Source organism: Salmo trutta, chromosome 4 (genome assembly GCF_901001165.1).
Source record: "Salmo trutta chromosome 4, fSalTru1.1, whole genome shotgun sequence".
Taxonomy (NCBI): Eukaryota; Metazoa; Chordata; class Actinopteri; order Salmoniformes; family Salmonidae; genus Salmo; species Salmo trutta.
In genome coordinates this window covers 45678470-45694626 of record NC_042960.1, presented here as the reverse complement: position 1 = coordinate 45694626, position 16157 = coordinate 45678470, and the positions used below count along the sequence as shown (strand labels likewise).

At 43.6% G+C, this 16157-nt stretch overlaps 1 protein-coding gene across 3 annotated transcripts in view; it reads right to left on the bottom strand.

The window, feature by feature from the left end:
- Positions 1-2970: 2970 nt before the first annotated feature.
- The window catches only part of LOC115192454 (importin-13), a 46066-nt gene continuing 32879 nt past the window's right edge, over positions 2971-16157 (bottom strand). For 2 of the 3 annotated variants that reach the window (XM_029750963.1, XM_029750964.1), the window contains exons 6-23: positions 14874-15014; positions 14316-14457; positions 14014-14180; positions 13513-13633; positions 13247-13394; positions 12846-13027; positions 12701-12727; positions 12038-12172; positions 10559-10711; positions 10336-10416; positions 10037-10174; positions 9817-9913; positions 8352-8404; positions 6950-7016; positions 6668-6726; positions 5679-5768; positions 5387-5568; positions 2971-5268 (exon numbers count right to left, since the gene is read on the bottom strand). In XM_029750963.1, the coding sequence (XP_029606823.1) occupies positions 5166-5268; positions 5387-5568; positions 5679-5768; positions 6668-6726; positions 6950-7016; positions 8352-8404; positions 9817-9913; positions 10037-10174; positions 10336-10416; positions 10559-10711; positions 12038-12172; positions 12701-12727; positions 12846-13027; positions 13247-13394; positions 13513-13633; positions 14014-14180; positions 14316-14457; positions 14874-15014 (2086 nt within the window). In that variant the 3' untranslated portion in view covers positions 2971-5165. Of the gene's footprint in view, positions 5269-5386; positions 5569-5678; positions 5769-6667; positions 6727-6949; positions 7017-8351; positions 8405-9816; positions 9914-10036; positions 10175-10335; positions 10417-10558; positions 10712-12037; positions 12173-12700; positions 12728-12845; positions 13028-13246; positions 13395-13512; positions 13634-14013; positions 14181-14315; positions 14458-14873; positions 15015-16157 lie in introns of those variants that run through there. The other variant, XR_003877934.1, reaches the window with a different exon arrangement.

The window sequence follows — 16157 nt, the reverse complement described above, 5'->3', positions numbered from 1 at the left end:
ATTTTCCCTGACACCCAAAATTGTCCAATTCACAGACTTATCACAAGAACATCCCTGGTCATCCCTACTGCCTCTGATCTGGCAGGCTAACTTAACACAAATGCTTCGTTTGTAAATGATGTCCGAGTGTTGGAGTGTGCCCCTTGCAATCCATCAATGTAAAAAAAAAAAAAAAAAAAAAAAAAAATTGTGCTGTCTGGTTTGTTTAATATAAGGAATTTGAAATGGTTTATACTTTGACTTTTGATACTTAATATATTTTAGCAATTCCGTTTACTTTTGATACTAAAGTATACTCAAGTAGTATTTTACTAGGTGACTTACACTTTTGAGTTATTTTCTATTAAGCCATCTTTACTTTTACTCAAGTATGACAATTGAGTACTTTTTCCACCACTGCACTGGATGTTCATAATGTCAAGCTAGGACTGATGGTTTGGTTTACCACTGCAAGTATTGTAGATATCTAGTAAACTTGTTAGCGTCTAAAGTGAATGTTAAATTATAGCCATGGTATAAAAAGGATAATCAACTCGGGGCTCTATATGTTCTCTGGAAAATGATGCAACTCCGTGGAAGGTCAGAACACCTTTCAAGTAGCTTGTTATTTTCCATAGAACACCCTCACGTTGATTATCCCTTACTTAACATTGTGAATACTTGTAAAACACATATAATTCTATAAATGTTGTATTTATTGTTCTGAAAGTTTGTTCCTTGTCCTTGAGTGTCAATTATTGCATCTCCACATGTTGAAATTTATTTATTTAGTTCTCAATTTGAACATAATCATAAACCATTTGTCAATAAATTACACAATAACTAATCTTCCAATATAATTGAACAGTACCATTGACAGACAGCAGACCAATCAAACTCTGTGTTAGTAGTAGCGTGAACATTGGAACGTTAAAGGCAGCTCAAGTGATCTCCCGGGATACGCATGTTTACTAACGCTACTGCCTGGTGTAGTCATCAACAGTGAGAGAGTTAGCTAGACAATACAGCTCTCTCACACTGGAGTCCAACTTCGGTTTGGATGTCTTTTTCACTTCTGAAATGGTAAGAAACATTCATATTACTACCCTGCCCCACACTACATGTTACACTACTGTAGAATAATAGTGAAGACATCAAAACGATGAAACAACAGATATGGAACAAATCAAAATATATTTTTGATTTTTCAAAGCAGCCACCCTTTGCCTTGATAACAGCTTTGCACACTCTTGGCATTCTCTCAACCAGCTTCACCTGGAATGCTTTTCCAAAAGTCTTAAGAGTCCCCACATATGCTGAGCATTTGTTGGCTGCCTTTTCCTTCACTCTGCGGTCCAACTCATCCCAAACCATCTTAATTGGGTTGAGGTCATCTGATGCAGCACTCCATCACTCTCCTTCTTGGTCAAATAGCCCTTACACAGCCTGGAGGTGTGTTGGGTCATTGTCCTGTTGAAAAACAAATGATATTGCCACTAAGCGCAAACCAGAAGGGATGGCGTATCGATGCAGAATGCTGTGGTAGCCATGCTGGTTAATTGTGCCTTGAATTCAAAATAAATCACTGACAGTGTCGACAGCAAAGCACCCCCACACCATCACATCTCCTCATCCATGCTTCACGGTGGGAAATCACAAGTCGAGATCATCCGTTCACCTACTCTGTGTCTCACAGAGACACGGCAGTTGGAGCCAAACATTTCAAATTTGGACTCATAAGACCAAAGGACAGATTTCCACTGATCTAATGTCCATTGCTCCTGTTTCTTGGCCCAAGCAAGTCTCTTCTTATTGGTGTCCTCTAGTAGTGGTTTCTTTGCAGGAATTCAACCATGAAGGCCTGATTCACGCAGTCTCCTCTGAACAGTTGATGTTGAGATGTGTCTGTTAATTGAACTCTGAAGCATTTATTTGGGCTGCAATCTGAGGTGCAGTTAACTCTAAGGAACTTATCCTCTGCAGCAGAGGTAACTCTGGGTCTTCCTTTCCTGTGGCGGTCCTCAGAGCCAGTTTCATCATAGCTCGTGATCGTTTTTGCGACTGCACTTCAAGAAACTTTCAAAGTTCTTGACATTTTCCGCATTGACTGACCATGTCTTAAAGTAATGATGGAACTGTCGTTTCTCTCTGCTTATTTTAGCTGTTCTTGCCATAATATGGATTCAGTCTTTTACCAAATAGGGCTATCTTCTGTATACCACCCCTACCTTGTCACAACACAGCTGACTGGCTCATACACATTGAGGAAAGAAATTCCACAAATTAACTTTGAACAATGCACACCTGTTAATTGAAATGCATTCCAGGTGACTACCTCATGAAGCTGGTTGAGAGAATGCCAAGCGTGTGCAAAGCTGACATCAAGGCAAAGGGTGGCTACCTTGAAGAATCTCAAATCTCAAATTGTTTTGTTTAACGCTTTTTTGGTTACTACACGATTCCATATGTTTTATTTCATAATTTTGATGTCCAATATTATTCTACAATGTAGAAATCAGTAAAATAAAGAAACACCCTGGAATGAGTAGGTATATACAAACGTTTGACTGGTACTGAATCTTAAAATATATAAAGTTCCACCATGGGCTCCATGGCATTAGAAGTATCCCAAAAACCCACAACCAATACATTTTCACCTGCGGCATTGTTTAAGCAGCCAAAATATTCTGGGAAACTGGGGACATGGCAACTCTGCACGTGAGGACGCTGGCACAAAACTCGCCATCAAACTGACACTAGGAAGACTGCGCATGCATTACTTGTACTGTAACCATTGCTGGTATGACATTTTTTTTTTTTTGACAAATTGTGTACGATTATTCAGTGATGTAAATAAGATGACATAGCTCACAAACCCATCCATTTCAAGGTTTTCTAAACGCCCGAATCAGAACCTTTAATTGTGATCTTGAAAATGTTATTCTCTTCTTCGCTTTGGAAAATGAGAAAGATGACCATGAACATGTTGAATTAATACAGATTGGTGCCCTATAACTGTAACAAATGTTTAATTTAACATTTTTTATTTACATTACATTAAACACAGACCTAACATAGTGGCCAGTAGGAAGTGCCTGAAAGTGTTTAATGGACACATTCGCACACCAGACGTGACGTCTTAAGATATATTTAATAAATTAAAACAAAGTACAAAAAAGAAACAATGTACATTTTATCCCCCCCTTCCCTCACCCTCCTCTCTCAGTGACAAACATATTCCCAGACTGTACCCTTCGGTGCTGGATGAAGTCAACCCTAGACACTGATCTAAAGTCAGTCTTGCATCTTCAGTCAGTAATGGTTAAGAGGATCCACTGAGGTTAAGCTGATCCAAGATCTGTGTGTCTAAGGCCAACTTCTACCCAGAGAATTTTCAGTGTCACTCACAGTATTTCATAATCTCCCACCCCCTTACCACAAAAACACACACATGCTACATGTCTGCAGGCACCTAGAGTGACAGAAAGAGGGAATGGACCCAGTTGATGTAATAAGGAACCAGGAAATACACATGGGAGCCGGCTGCACCAATCGTTTCATCCGTCCTAAATGGTACCCTATTCTCTGATCTCCATCTATTCTCATAAAGTAGTGCACGTTGGTTTCATTTTAGACAGTCTCAATTCCATTCACTGAGAGGAGTTCCATTTCATCTGACGCCCAGTGCAAATATACTTCCTGAATAATCTTTCTGACATCAGTGACTACCCCCCTCTCCCCTGGTTTCAGTCTAGGCAGGCAACCGGTTGGTTGATAAGACACTGGTTGACAGGCACCGGTTAAGAGCAGTATGGTGTGCAGTTTGTTCTACTGGTTTATAGATCATATGGATGAGTTCATCTAGTCGTTGGTTAGGACTGGTCAGTCAATCCAGGCCATGTGGAGGTTAGTGGACTATTATTATTTTGTTCTGTGTGGCAAGCGGAGAACATTGAAGTGGAGTACTCAGGACATGTGCTGTATGTATGGGAGGACTAAGAGTGTCAAATGGGAGGGTGGGGTCCGTTTCTAAAGGGGGCGGGGCCATGGGGGGGTGTTTGGTAAGTGAAAGTGATGTAGGTCCGATAAGTGCACTCAATAAGTGGGGAGGCAGACATTTGCACCCTCGCGCAAAAACATGCGCCCATAAACACGCGCGCGCACGCACGGAAATGTTCAGTAATATGACTGTTAATACGCACAACATGATTAATAGATTTGCACGATTACAGTGACTGTAGTCCACAGCTAGGACAACGTACCCTTCTCCTACACACCCCCATCTATCCCCTCCCAACATTCATCATCTCTCCTACCTCTATCACTCTCTCCTGAACAAAATACATTCTAGATTCATGAGGAGACTACAGTTTTGTGACCGTGTGTGGGTGACTAGGTGTGTGTGTGTGTGTGTATGGCAGGTGCCGGAGAGCAGAGTGTATAATCTTCTACTTTTAGTCTCCTTCGTCAGTGGTTCAATCTTCAAACAATCACCTCATAATTTCCCATCAAGGCAACGATCAAATACACAAAATGAAAGACTAGTTCACATGACGTTCCACGATTATTTTGGCAAACATAAGAGCATGGGGGTGCGGGAGTCAGTGTTGTACGATATACATTATGCTGAAAATATGTGTCTATCCACAGAATGCTGTCCTGTCATTGGTCCCTCTTTCTTCCTGTTTAGCAGCAGCAGGACTGGCTGTGTTTCGTTACATAGGTGTTTGTGTGTGTGTGTGTATATATATTTATATATATGTTTAGATATATTTATTTTGGTTCTCTTTCCAAAGATACAAAGGACAACTAGCTAGCTACGTACGGTAGGTACAGTACCACTATCGTCTCAGATGCTAAACAACCAGGAAACAGCAGAGAAACAGCCTTGGAGCCATGGAAGATCGTAACCAAAAGTCAAAGCGAGACAAACAGAGGGCATGCTTGTAGTTGAAGTCACAGAAATAGAAATGTGGGGGGGGGGGGGGGGGGGGGTTGAGCAACCTTCCTCAGACCGCTGTGGGGTGTGACATAGCTCCATCAATGGCAGACCTTTATGGGGAGCTGTTTTCTGTTCTAGGGGGAGGGTCTTGTTTCTATCATCCAATGGAAACTCCAGTTTTGAGGGGTTTATGGGTACTGTAGTAATGTGGCGTCCGGCCTGGGGGCCGTGGCAAGGTCAGGGGTCAGAGGCAGTATTCAGCAGCATACTCGGTCCCGTGAAGACCTCTACAGACTAGTGTAAACTCCTTCACTATGTCCTTCACCCTCCGCTTATTCACTCGCTCTCTAGAGTAGGGAGAAAGGGAGGAGAGAGAGAAAGACAGAGGGTCAGACAGAGAGACAGAAAACCAATGTGTGAGTGCATGTCTGTCGGTCTATACTTGTGTGTGCGTGCGTGTAGTACCTGAGTATCTGTTGGGTGAAGGTGTCTTTCTGTTCTGTGGTGACTCTAGTAGAGGGGAAGCCTTGTGCCTGCAGTGCCTCTTTCAGCCACACGGTGAGCAAAGGGAAACAGTGCTTATTGAGACTGAACAGCACCTCAGCAAACTGTTCCATCAGACTACGAGATGAACCTCCACCAATTGCCTGGGGGGGGGGGGGGGGGGGGGGCAAAGACCAGTCAGTAAGGTGACGTGTTTGAATATACAGTAGGACAGGTAAAAGACATTAGCGAGGATGTGAGTATGTAGGTTTACCTCTAGTACGGCTTGCAGCAGTAGTTTTCCGTTCTCCTGCACCACTCTGGCCACTGGGGGCATATCTGAGCAGCGGGGCAACAACTCCGTCTATGGCACACACAGGGACTATCAGAACAAACCACAACACTAATATCACATCTCAACAACAAGACTCACCTCTAAACCAAAAATGTGTGTGTGTGTACTAGGGATGTGACGTTTAAACGATTACATTTATTTTATTTTTAAATTAAAAAAAAAACAGTGCAGTTATCACAAAACTACCATTAACAGGTCCCGATCATTATCATCATCATAAAGGCAAAAATAAAAATGAAACAAATACCTAATGCAACAACGCTGTAAGTAGGAGATATAAACAAAAATATAAAACAAGATTTAAAGTGTTGGTCCCATGTTTCATGAGCTGAAATAAAAGATCCCAGAAATATTCCATTCACACAAAAAGTGGGACATGAAGTACGTACTAACAACTAAGGACATGGAGGAGAGGCACACAACAGGGAACCTAAAATGGCATTAATACCATCGTTGCTGAGTGGGTGGGGGACAGCAGTAAGGTGAGCGCCGTCTGGTGGGTTTCCACTAGTTACCACAGCCACAAAGTCAAAATTGGATATATTGTAAAAATGTATGAAAACAAAAATGATCTTTTGGTCTTAATTTAAGGTTAGGCATAAGGTTAGCAGTGTGGTTAGGGTTTAGGTTAGGATTAAAAATCACATTTTAAGAAGATAAATTGTAGAAATAGGCAGGCTTTAGGACTTTGTGGGTGTGGTAACTAGTGACGACCAGTAGGTAGTTAGCCAGGTTTGTGGTAGATTTAACTCCACTGCCCCCTAGCGGTCAAACGCAGAACCATATCTGGATTCTAATTTCAGGTCATTTTATGAAGAAAAAAATATATATTTAAACGCTAAAGAAAATAGCATTTTAAACGTTAAGAATATTTGTACATTTTTCACATCCCTAGTGTGTACACTCACAAAGAACAAGCAGGTAGACTTGACTGTTGGAGCCTCTGGGAATTTCAGTGACAGTAGTCCTACAGAGGAGAGAGAGAGAGGGGAGGGTATTAGAAACATCCAAATACACATTTCTATTTAACCTCTTTTAAACACTAACACTTCTGCTCTTCAGATGTTTCCAGCACAATCTCTGTGGATCTCAGAGGCATGACGATTGACAAAGTATGTGTGTGTTAAGAGAAACGCGGCAACACATACAATGAGCAGTGTGTGTGCGGGAGCAAAGCAACACACACTTACCACAATGGAACACAGCTTTCACGTCAAGACTCTCAGACAAGAAGAGATCTGGCTTCCGTTTGAGGGCCTACAGTAGGAGGCAGACAGAGGCATGACACAGGGCAGGAGTCGATTCCCCTACTCCAGGGGTACACCCCAACTCCTACCTCCCACCCCGGAAAATACTGAACCCCCCACTCTCCTAGCCTCATAGACAGAACTGTGTCTGCATTAGATAACTCCTTTGTCATTGTCATGTACAACTGTTTGCCCACAAGGTCAGGAAAAAAATTCTGGACATAGATATGACAACAAAAGCCAAATTCTGATTGTCCCCCTTCTCCCTGATGTGTGATCTCGTTCACTCCCCCTTTGGGATTTAACAGTATTGGATTGGTATAGACAAAGTGTTTCTTACACCAATCCCAATGCTTTTAAATTCTTGAGGAGTGAATGAGAACTGGGCTAAAGGAGTCATCTCCAGCAGATAAACAGTGGAGGCTACCAGGCTAGTCTAACTCACTCCCTCTCTCTACGATAAACTATCACTCATACAGTACAGAACTCTGCTCCAATGAAAACTCAGCAAGCAAACTGGAGGAAATCAAACAAATATTATTTAAAACTTAAGTCAAACTAAAGGCAATGATGGATCTGTAGCTGCTGTTTGTATCAATTTCATTCTGATACACAATGTTTTCTCCCTTTTTTTGGCCTGGTTGGATTGAATATGCAACATAAGTAAGTAAGTAAGGTACATGAACGGATAAATACAACTGATACTGTAATGAACTCATTCAGGACGGAGGAAAAGAGAGGGAGCGAGGGAAGAGGAGGAGAGATGGAGATCAGCTCTATCCAAAGATAGAAATTAAAGGAAGAATGTAGAAGACAAAAAAACAAAAAACAGAGGGCACCCAATTCGCCTGAATTTATTAATTAATGGAATATTAATTAATTGTGGCTTTGATTGGCTATGGGTTGGAATGACATCAGAAAAGGGGCGTGGCTAGGGGATTCTAACCAGTGAGGTCACAGGGAACTACATCCCAGGGTCATGTTCAGAAGACAACCAAACATGAACATGTTTATTATTGGACACATTCTGGTAGTCCCTCCTCGTTACAAAGCATTTTGTCATGTTTTGTGCCTACTGGACAAGACCTTGGTGAACGCTGACCCTTACTCCCTCATCAGAATGGATAGAGCCCTGAGTATTGAAGGAGACAGAGTCCATCCTTCAATACCACCACCTACTGTCTATTCTCTGCCATGCCATTATGATGGGTCGCCCTCAGACCCTTTAACAAAGAACAGAAAGAGAAAGAGAGAGCTTGAGAGAGTGTGTGTGAGCGAGAGAGAGAGAGAGAGAGAGAACGAGAGAGAAACCCAAAGTGAATGAAATAAGAAACCAAAAACACACCTGAGCTTGGAGTTGCATAAATGAATCAACAATATCAGGATGATCCCTGGGTCCTAAAATATAATAAAGATGAAACTTAACAAATCATAAAGAATAAAGAGAATAATAATATACAAACAGCAACTCAACCGATTCAACAGTCATGTGGAAAGAAAAGAGAACAGAAAATATCTCATTGAAATAATTGTCACACGTGAGTAAAGAACAAACAAAGGGGGAGAGAGAGGGAGGAGGGGCATGTGAAGCTTTGGAAGAGTCTTGGGGAAAACAGTGAGCGGTTGAACGAACAGAAAACAGGCAGAGAAAGAGGAGACATGGGTTCCATTTGGAGATTAAAAAAAAGGAAAGAATAACGAGAGAAAAATAAACCTAAAAATAACAAAAGTTGTTTTGGAGTGGGGAACCCAGGAGGCAACTGTTACTGTAACGCTTCAGAGAAAAGGGGCGTCAAGTCTCAAATCAATCCCTCGCCCCTTGGACTAGCCACCCAAAGCCCTAGGCATCTCCCCTAGACCCTACACCCTAGGGGCTTGCTAATAGCTCCACCATGTAATACGATAGGCAAGATCATTTTTCTCTGTGTGGCTTACAACCACCATGTGCCTAGGGGATAGTACCCCTGACCATTAACCACCCCCAAAAAAGGTGAACACTTAGGAGGCAACCCTTCCCTTCGCTGTTCCTAGACTCCAAACAAGACCCCATCCCCCAACTCCCCATACACGCCCCCACCTTACAGGCTTATTCAGTGGGGCGCAACCCTGACAAAAATGCAACGAATAGAGTCCACACAATTCCCCGTTCTGTAAAAGACGGATGTCTGTTCTACACAATACATTTCTATATGAATGTTGTTCTGCAACCACATTCTCTTATGTTTTGTAACATTGCACCATATTGTATAAGATACTGGCCACAGAGCAACATTGAAGGACACCTGCTCAGAAAGAAAGTAAAAAAAGAAAGAAAAAAAGAGAGGCAGCCATTATCAATCAAACACAGACAAAGCAGAAGAAGAGGGAGAAGGGTATGAGAGGAGAACTGAAAGGGGAGAAGAGAGGCAGACAGTATTCAGGTAAGACCCACTGGATATTATCAGCTTCAAAAACTTGTGTAATTCTCCATAGCAGCACAGGAGGACAGAGGATGCATTTCAACAGTCTAACGTGGCTTCCTCCCCTTCATCTGCCCTCATCCAAAAACACAAGGCAGGTGAAAGCAATATGAGAAGACGAGGACTTTAGACTATTGAGATGCAGCCATCCTGGTTTCCCCTTGTACTATGCAGGTATTAGTTGACACACACACACACAAAGCATTTCTCATGGAAGCCATGTTCATTCTCCATGTTCCTTGTTCTCCTGTGAAAGCAGGAGTGTGTGCAGGTTTGTCTGTCAATCAAAATCACCCAAAACAAAAACAGGCAGAGATTACCCCCCTCCCCCTCCCCTGCAGGACCCCCTACCTTGCTGGAAGATGGAGAGTGTTACTGAGGTGACCAGCTCAAATAGAGCCTTGATGGGAGGGAAGTGGTCCGTCTCTCTGGCAAATATATGGACCATCTGTCAAACACAACCACAGACGGTTTCACATCGGTGCGCCTCAATGTATGCATGTGAGTGTGTATCGTGTATGCATGTGAATCATGTATGCGAGTGTTCTCAAGCGCGTGTGTGTGTATGTACCTGTCGTGTGAGGTCCAGTGCTGAGGCCTGTGGTATGGTACTGTACATCTGTCCTAGCATCTCACTGAGCTGAGACACCATGGGGGCAAAGTCATGGAGGAGAGTCTTCACCGACTTCTCAAAGATAGCACACACAGCCTGGGAGGAAGGCGGGAGAGAGATGGGAGGGGGGAGTGAAATGAGAGTTTCATTTCAGCTGGTTCAGGTTGGATTTTTTTATGTTTCATGAACGTGCAGATCATTTTATTGAAACTGTTGCGTCAACGCATCACTTTTCTTGTTGTGTGTTCGTGTCTCACCTCCACCACCTGAGAGTCGTTGAGCCACTTGCTAAGGACCGTCTGAATGAGAGCAAAGACCTGCTGTAGGACCACCACCACCTAGAAGATACAGGTTCATTTGACAACACTAGCTAAATGAGGAACGAATTATGAAAACTGGATGAACGTTCCCGTTAAAAGAGCTTGCGTGTGGCTGAGCACTGCTGATGATAATAATGATGATGATGAAGATGCATCTCACCGGGTTAGGTCCTGGTGGGGGCGGGGCAGTTTTGACAGGGGGAGCGGTGCTCTCCCCTGATTCGTCCTCCTGTTTGCTAATGTCCAGCGTAGTGAAGAGATTGGACAGCAGACCTAGAATGTGGATTATCGCTAGTTTATTGGACGGGTTGGGCTGGAGAGAGGGAAAGAGGGAGCGAGAGAGTAAGTCAATAGCTTTACGAAGAAAGGCTGAAACAAGATTTGCCATCACTCATTTTCTATCTGTTGGTTTTTGTGAACGAGTTAACGAGTGAAGCAAAAAGAAAGACAGTGAAAGACCATGAAGAGAGGGATGAAGTGAAAAGGACAGAAGGGAAAGAGAGATCAGTGAAAGACAGGTTTGGGTGCATCAGTCAGTTAATGGCTTCATTTTTCTGCAGATTTCACACACACTCTCTCTCTAGGGTGACAACACTAATTAAAGCTTCATTAGCAACCATTTAATCACCGCTCGGTATCCATGACAACAGAGCTGTGGAGTACAAGGGAGGAGTCATGTGGCTGGGCTGACGACCCTTCTCTTAACGAGCAACGGGTCATGTTGCAACTGAACACACACGCTCATTTGAGATGGGTATGTTCAACTTGGATTTATGCCTTAAACATTCAGACATCAATGGGTGAACATTTTAGTTAAGAGCACAGTATTTAAGTCAGAATACCACCCTAAACGCATTAAAACAGACATTGCTTGTAGCTAATTATATAGTGGCGGTGCAGTTTCCTCTCTTGCCTTAGGGTGCCAGTGTTTGTTAGGCTGACAGACAACCTGATTCCATAGTCTGATGTTATGGCTATACATCAGACAGAGTGAGCGAGACGTAGAGACAAGGAGAAAGTGAGCACAAGAGAGAAAAAGAGATGAAACTCTTCATTTGAACTGACATCTCTGTTGACCCAGGTCTCTGCTGACTCCAGAACAGTAGATCAGGGGAGAAAGACTAATTCAACACTGATAATGTCACATCCCTATTTGTAGTTAATGTCAGCTTCTTTTTTTGAGAAAATGTCAAATCCTTATTTTTAGCTCCGATAAGGCTTGGATTTATTAGACCTGACATTTAATAAAGAATGTGGTGTGTGTGTGTGTGTGATGGCCCTGTGATTCAGTAACCAATGGCGTAGTGATGAAGCCAATCTGGTCCCACAGAGAAATGTTCAACTGCAGTGGAGTCACACAGACACAACGCCTGTTCATATGGACACATTCCAACAGTGAGAGGGGGAAGAAACAAAAGAAAGAAAGAAGAGAAGAGTGTGTGTGTGTGTGTGTGTGTGTGTGTCTGTGTGTGTGTGCAAGCGTGTGTGTTAGTGTGTGGTGCATCCATGCAGACACAGTCTGTTCATATGGCCGCAGTCCAACAGAGAGAGGAAAATATGTCACTGTAATAACACGGTTACCACAGTGTGTGTGTGTGTGTGTGTGTGTGTGTGTGTGTGTGTGTGTGTGTGTGTGTACCGTCTCATCAGCTAGTTTCTCAAGTTGTTGGATGTAGGGAGTGATGAGAGAGTGCAGGTTCCTCAGTATCTCCTCCACATGCAGAGCAGACAGCAGGAAGCCCAAGGCCTGCATCAGCCACATACACTGACTGGTCTGGAGAGGGAGATGAAGGGAAGAGGAGGGAGATGAAGGGAAGAGGAGGGAGGGAGGGAGGGAGGGAGGGAGGGAGGGAGGGAGGAGGAAGAACAGCGAGAGGAAAAGGAGAGAACATTGTTACACATTTCCAGGATTTTTGAAAGGTTGACTCCTTGTGTTGACTCCTCACAAGCATTCCGCTACACTCCCAATAACATCTGCTAACCATGTGTATGTGACCAATAAAATGTGACTTGATAAGTGGTCTTTGCTAGCTACCATCCAGTCTTGTCACCTTGTTTTCATGACTGAATAGAGTGACAGATTCTATGGTCTGATGTACTCCCTGTGGTTCATTTGAATGTATTGAATGTGCTCATTGCTGCATGTACCAAATGCACAGGCAATAAAGTCTTTGAAAGTTTGACTCTGTCCCTGAATTTGACTATAAATGATTCTCCAGGATGTTGTATACAGTAGTGGGTCCAGTGAGTCGGGACATTGGGGTTTTGGCTTGCATCATCTCCAGACAGGACTGGGACTGACCTTGTGAATCTGTTTGCTCAGCACCTCCTGTGGAGAAGAGAGAGGATAGCAAAAGGAGAAGAATATTATTGACTAAATGTAATCATTTTATTAAAAAAAACACTAATTTAGACATAAAACATATACGGTACAAACACACACGTACACGTGATACAGCCACTATATTGGAGGCATAGGGTGGCAGGTCATATTTGCACTCTCGGCAGATCTTCTTGAGTGTGGAGACCGAGGAGACGGAGAGGTCTGGGTTCCCCAAGGCCTGGAGTACCAGAGGTAAAACACTACTCAACATCACCGGGTGGTCGGCTAACCACTCTGCTAGAGCTCCTACAGGGAGGAGGGAGGAGAAGAACACACTGGATGAAAAGACTGAACACTTTATGCTACAGCAGACAAAGGAGACGGGTGCATTTCCTGTTCTCCTGTCCAATTTGTTTTTCTTCTTTTCCCACTTGTTATTTCCCTGGATGAACACCGCACAACAAAATGACAGCCATCACTGTATTAATACCTATCGTGAACACGTATGAGCGTATCAGTGCCTACCGATAGTGAACATGACGGTGTCGGCCAGTTGGACGTTGTTGATGTTGATTCTGAGGAGGAGTCCGATCAGGCCTGGGATGACGTCAGAGTAGTTGACATCTATCGTCTCCGCTATCGACTGGAACCCATACAGCAACGCTTCTGTATGCTGGAGGAGACAATAAAAGGCTTCAGACAGTGTGTTCAGTGTGTGTGTGTGTGTGTGTGTGTGTGTGTGTGTGTGTGTGTGTGTGTGTGTGTGTGTGTGGAATCTGTGTGTACCGTACCTGCCATGACGAGGCTTGTTCTGTGTTGGTCAGTATTCGTCCTAGTTTCTCATACAGGTTACTGAGCAGCTCAGCTCCTAGCATCTCATACACATACATCAGAGTGTCTGAGATATCCACCCTGGAACACACAAATGTGTTAAGTCTTAGAATATAGAAGTGCAATGCATACCGCCAACAGAAGGCAAGGTTTTGTTATAGAGGTGGAACAATCAATGGTGTGTCACAAGGCTCAGTTTTGGGTCCACTGCTGTTGTCTACTGCCGTAAATGTAGTACCAAAAAATCTTGTGTTTACACCTCAAATCAAGTGAAATTGTGGCGCCATTTAACTGTGCAGGGACTAACAGCAGGGCATCACTTTATAATGTGCTGTTAGTAATGTGCTTCTGAGCATCTGATGATCTGTGACTCAAACATTATCATCCAAAATTTGTGCCCATACTGCGTTTCCCTCCCTCGCTCGCTCACCCACACAACCCCAACCACACTCCTCTTGTACCTGTAGATCCTGAACTGTTCCTTCTCATCCGAGGACCATGATGCATACTCCTGGTCAGAGGGGAACTGGGCTTTATGCAGCAGAACATCCACCAGCTGGAAATACACTGGTCTATAAACCTGCAGATACACCGCCTGTCTCTCAGAGTCAAACGACATGATGTCATCCTGGAGAGAGAGCGAGAGTGTACTGTTAAGTGCTGTTATTCTAAAACAGGGTAGTTGGGTTTAGGGTGTAACGTTAAGTGTCCTGAGTTACAGTGTAGGGGTCTGGGTTACAGTGTTAGGGTGTAGAGTGCATACCTGTAGTGTGTACCAGAAGGTGAGTGTGAGGGAGCTGGTCGTCTCATTGACTGGGTAGTGTCCTGGTATCCCAGTGCAGAACATGATCATGTTGACCAATGCGAGAAAGCCCTGCCAGTGCTCTACCTGCTCCAACAGAGCCCTGGGGGGGTTGAGATCAAGAGATGGAAAAGGAGAGAAGAGAAAAGAGAGAGAGTAAGTGAGAGAAACGGACACAGAGCCAGGAAAACTAGGTCAGTGCGCAGGAAGAGTGAAGCGAGGTGGGACAGGCAGGGCTGGTTCTCTAGATAGAGTGTGACAGGTGAAGGGTTCAGACTGGAGCCATCGACATACACAGTGAGACATGACGCCTCCGGAGACAGAAACACACAATAACAAACAGCTTGTTTACCAGGGTGGGCCTGAGCATGAAACAGAACACGTCATCTGATTATTTGTTGATTGGTTTGTGAGAATGAACCCAGAAGCATCAATGTTGTCACCAAGCAGTGTGAGGAGGGGAAGTGAAAGGATTGATTGATTGATGTGGGGACATCACGCACACACACACACACGCACCTGGAGTGGTTTTCGCCCAGCGCGACAGCGATGCGACAGATTCCGTGTGACGTCTCCATGTCTCCGTTCTGGACGGCCTCTCTTAGCTGTTCCTGCAGGGACAAGACCTGGGGCACCAGCTTCAGTAGCGTGTTCACATATCTACACACACACACACACACACACACACGGAGACATAAATGAGATGGGTTAGTTCACATACCAGGGGGAAAATCTCTACTCAAACCCCCCTGCACGAACACACAGAAATCTTTCACTTTTCACCAGCTTCATCGCTCGGTTTCTTTGTTTCATTTCTCCAGTTCTCTTAAAGGTTTAAATTACTCTGGTCTGTTCTTCCTGCCGTCTCAGTCCTTTCTAATAAATCTATTGGCTTTTTCTCCGGAAGCACCAACACACCATCTCTCGTTTAGACACACAGACCCATTTAATATCGCCCCACATCTATCCGTCTATCTGCATTATGCATGTTCACACACGCTGTGGGTTTATCACTCTCTCCACCTCCATCTCTCCATCCCTCTGAGGTATTTTAGGGTCGTTCATTGTGAAACTGGAACAGTAATGTCCATAAAATTTTTATTTTTATTTTACCCACTAAGAGGGAAATAGAGATTGGCTGGAGGTCAGACACAATGTGAACAGAGTACAGAAGCAACACCCCTACGCATGTACACACACCCCTGTCCTCCTGTTCTGATTAAGCTCAAACTGCCTTTCTGTCATCTTACCCTACAATTGACACTGTGTATGATGCAGGTGTGTGTGTGTGTGTGTGTGTGTGTGTGTGTGTGTTCACAGATCCGGACAACCTTCCAGTATCGTTGGTTCTGGCTTCTGAATATTTACAGTGCCTTCATAAAGTATTCACACCCCTTGACTTTTTCCACAGATTTTGTGTCACTGATCTACACACAATACCCCATAATGTCAAAGTGGAATTTTGTTGGTAAAACATTTAAATTAAACATTAAAAGGTGAAATGTCGTGAGTCAATGAGGATTCAACCCTTTTGTTATGGAAAGCCTAAATAAGTTCAGGAGTAAAAATATGCATAGTAAGTTGCATGGACTCATTCAGTGTTCAATAGTGGTTAACATGATTTTTGAATGACTACCCAATCTCTGTACCCCACACATTCAATTATCTGTACGGTCCCTCAGTCGAGCAATGAATTTCAAGCACAGATCTAACCACAAAGACCAGAGAGGTTTTCCAATGCCTCGCAAAGAAGGGCACCGATTGGTAGATGAGTAACAATAAAAAAGGACACTTAACATCCCT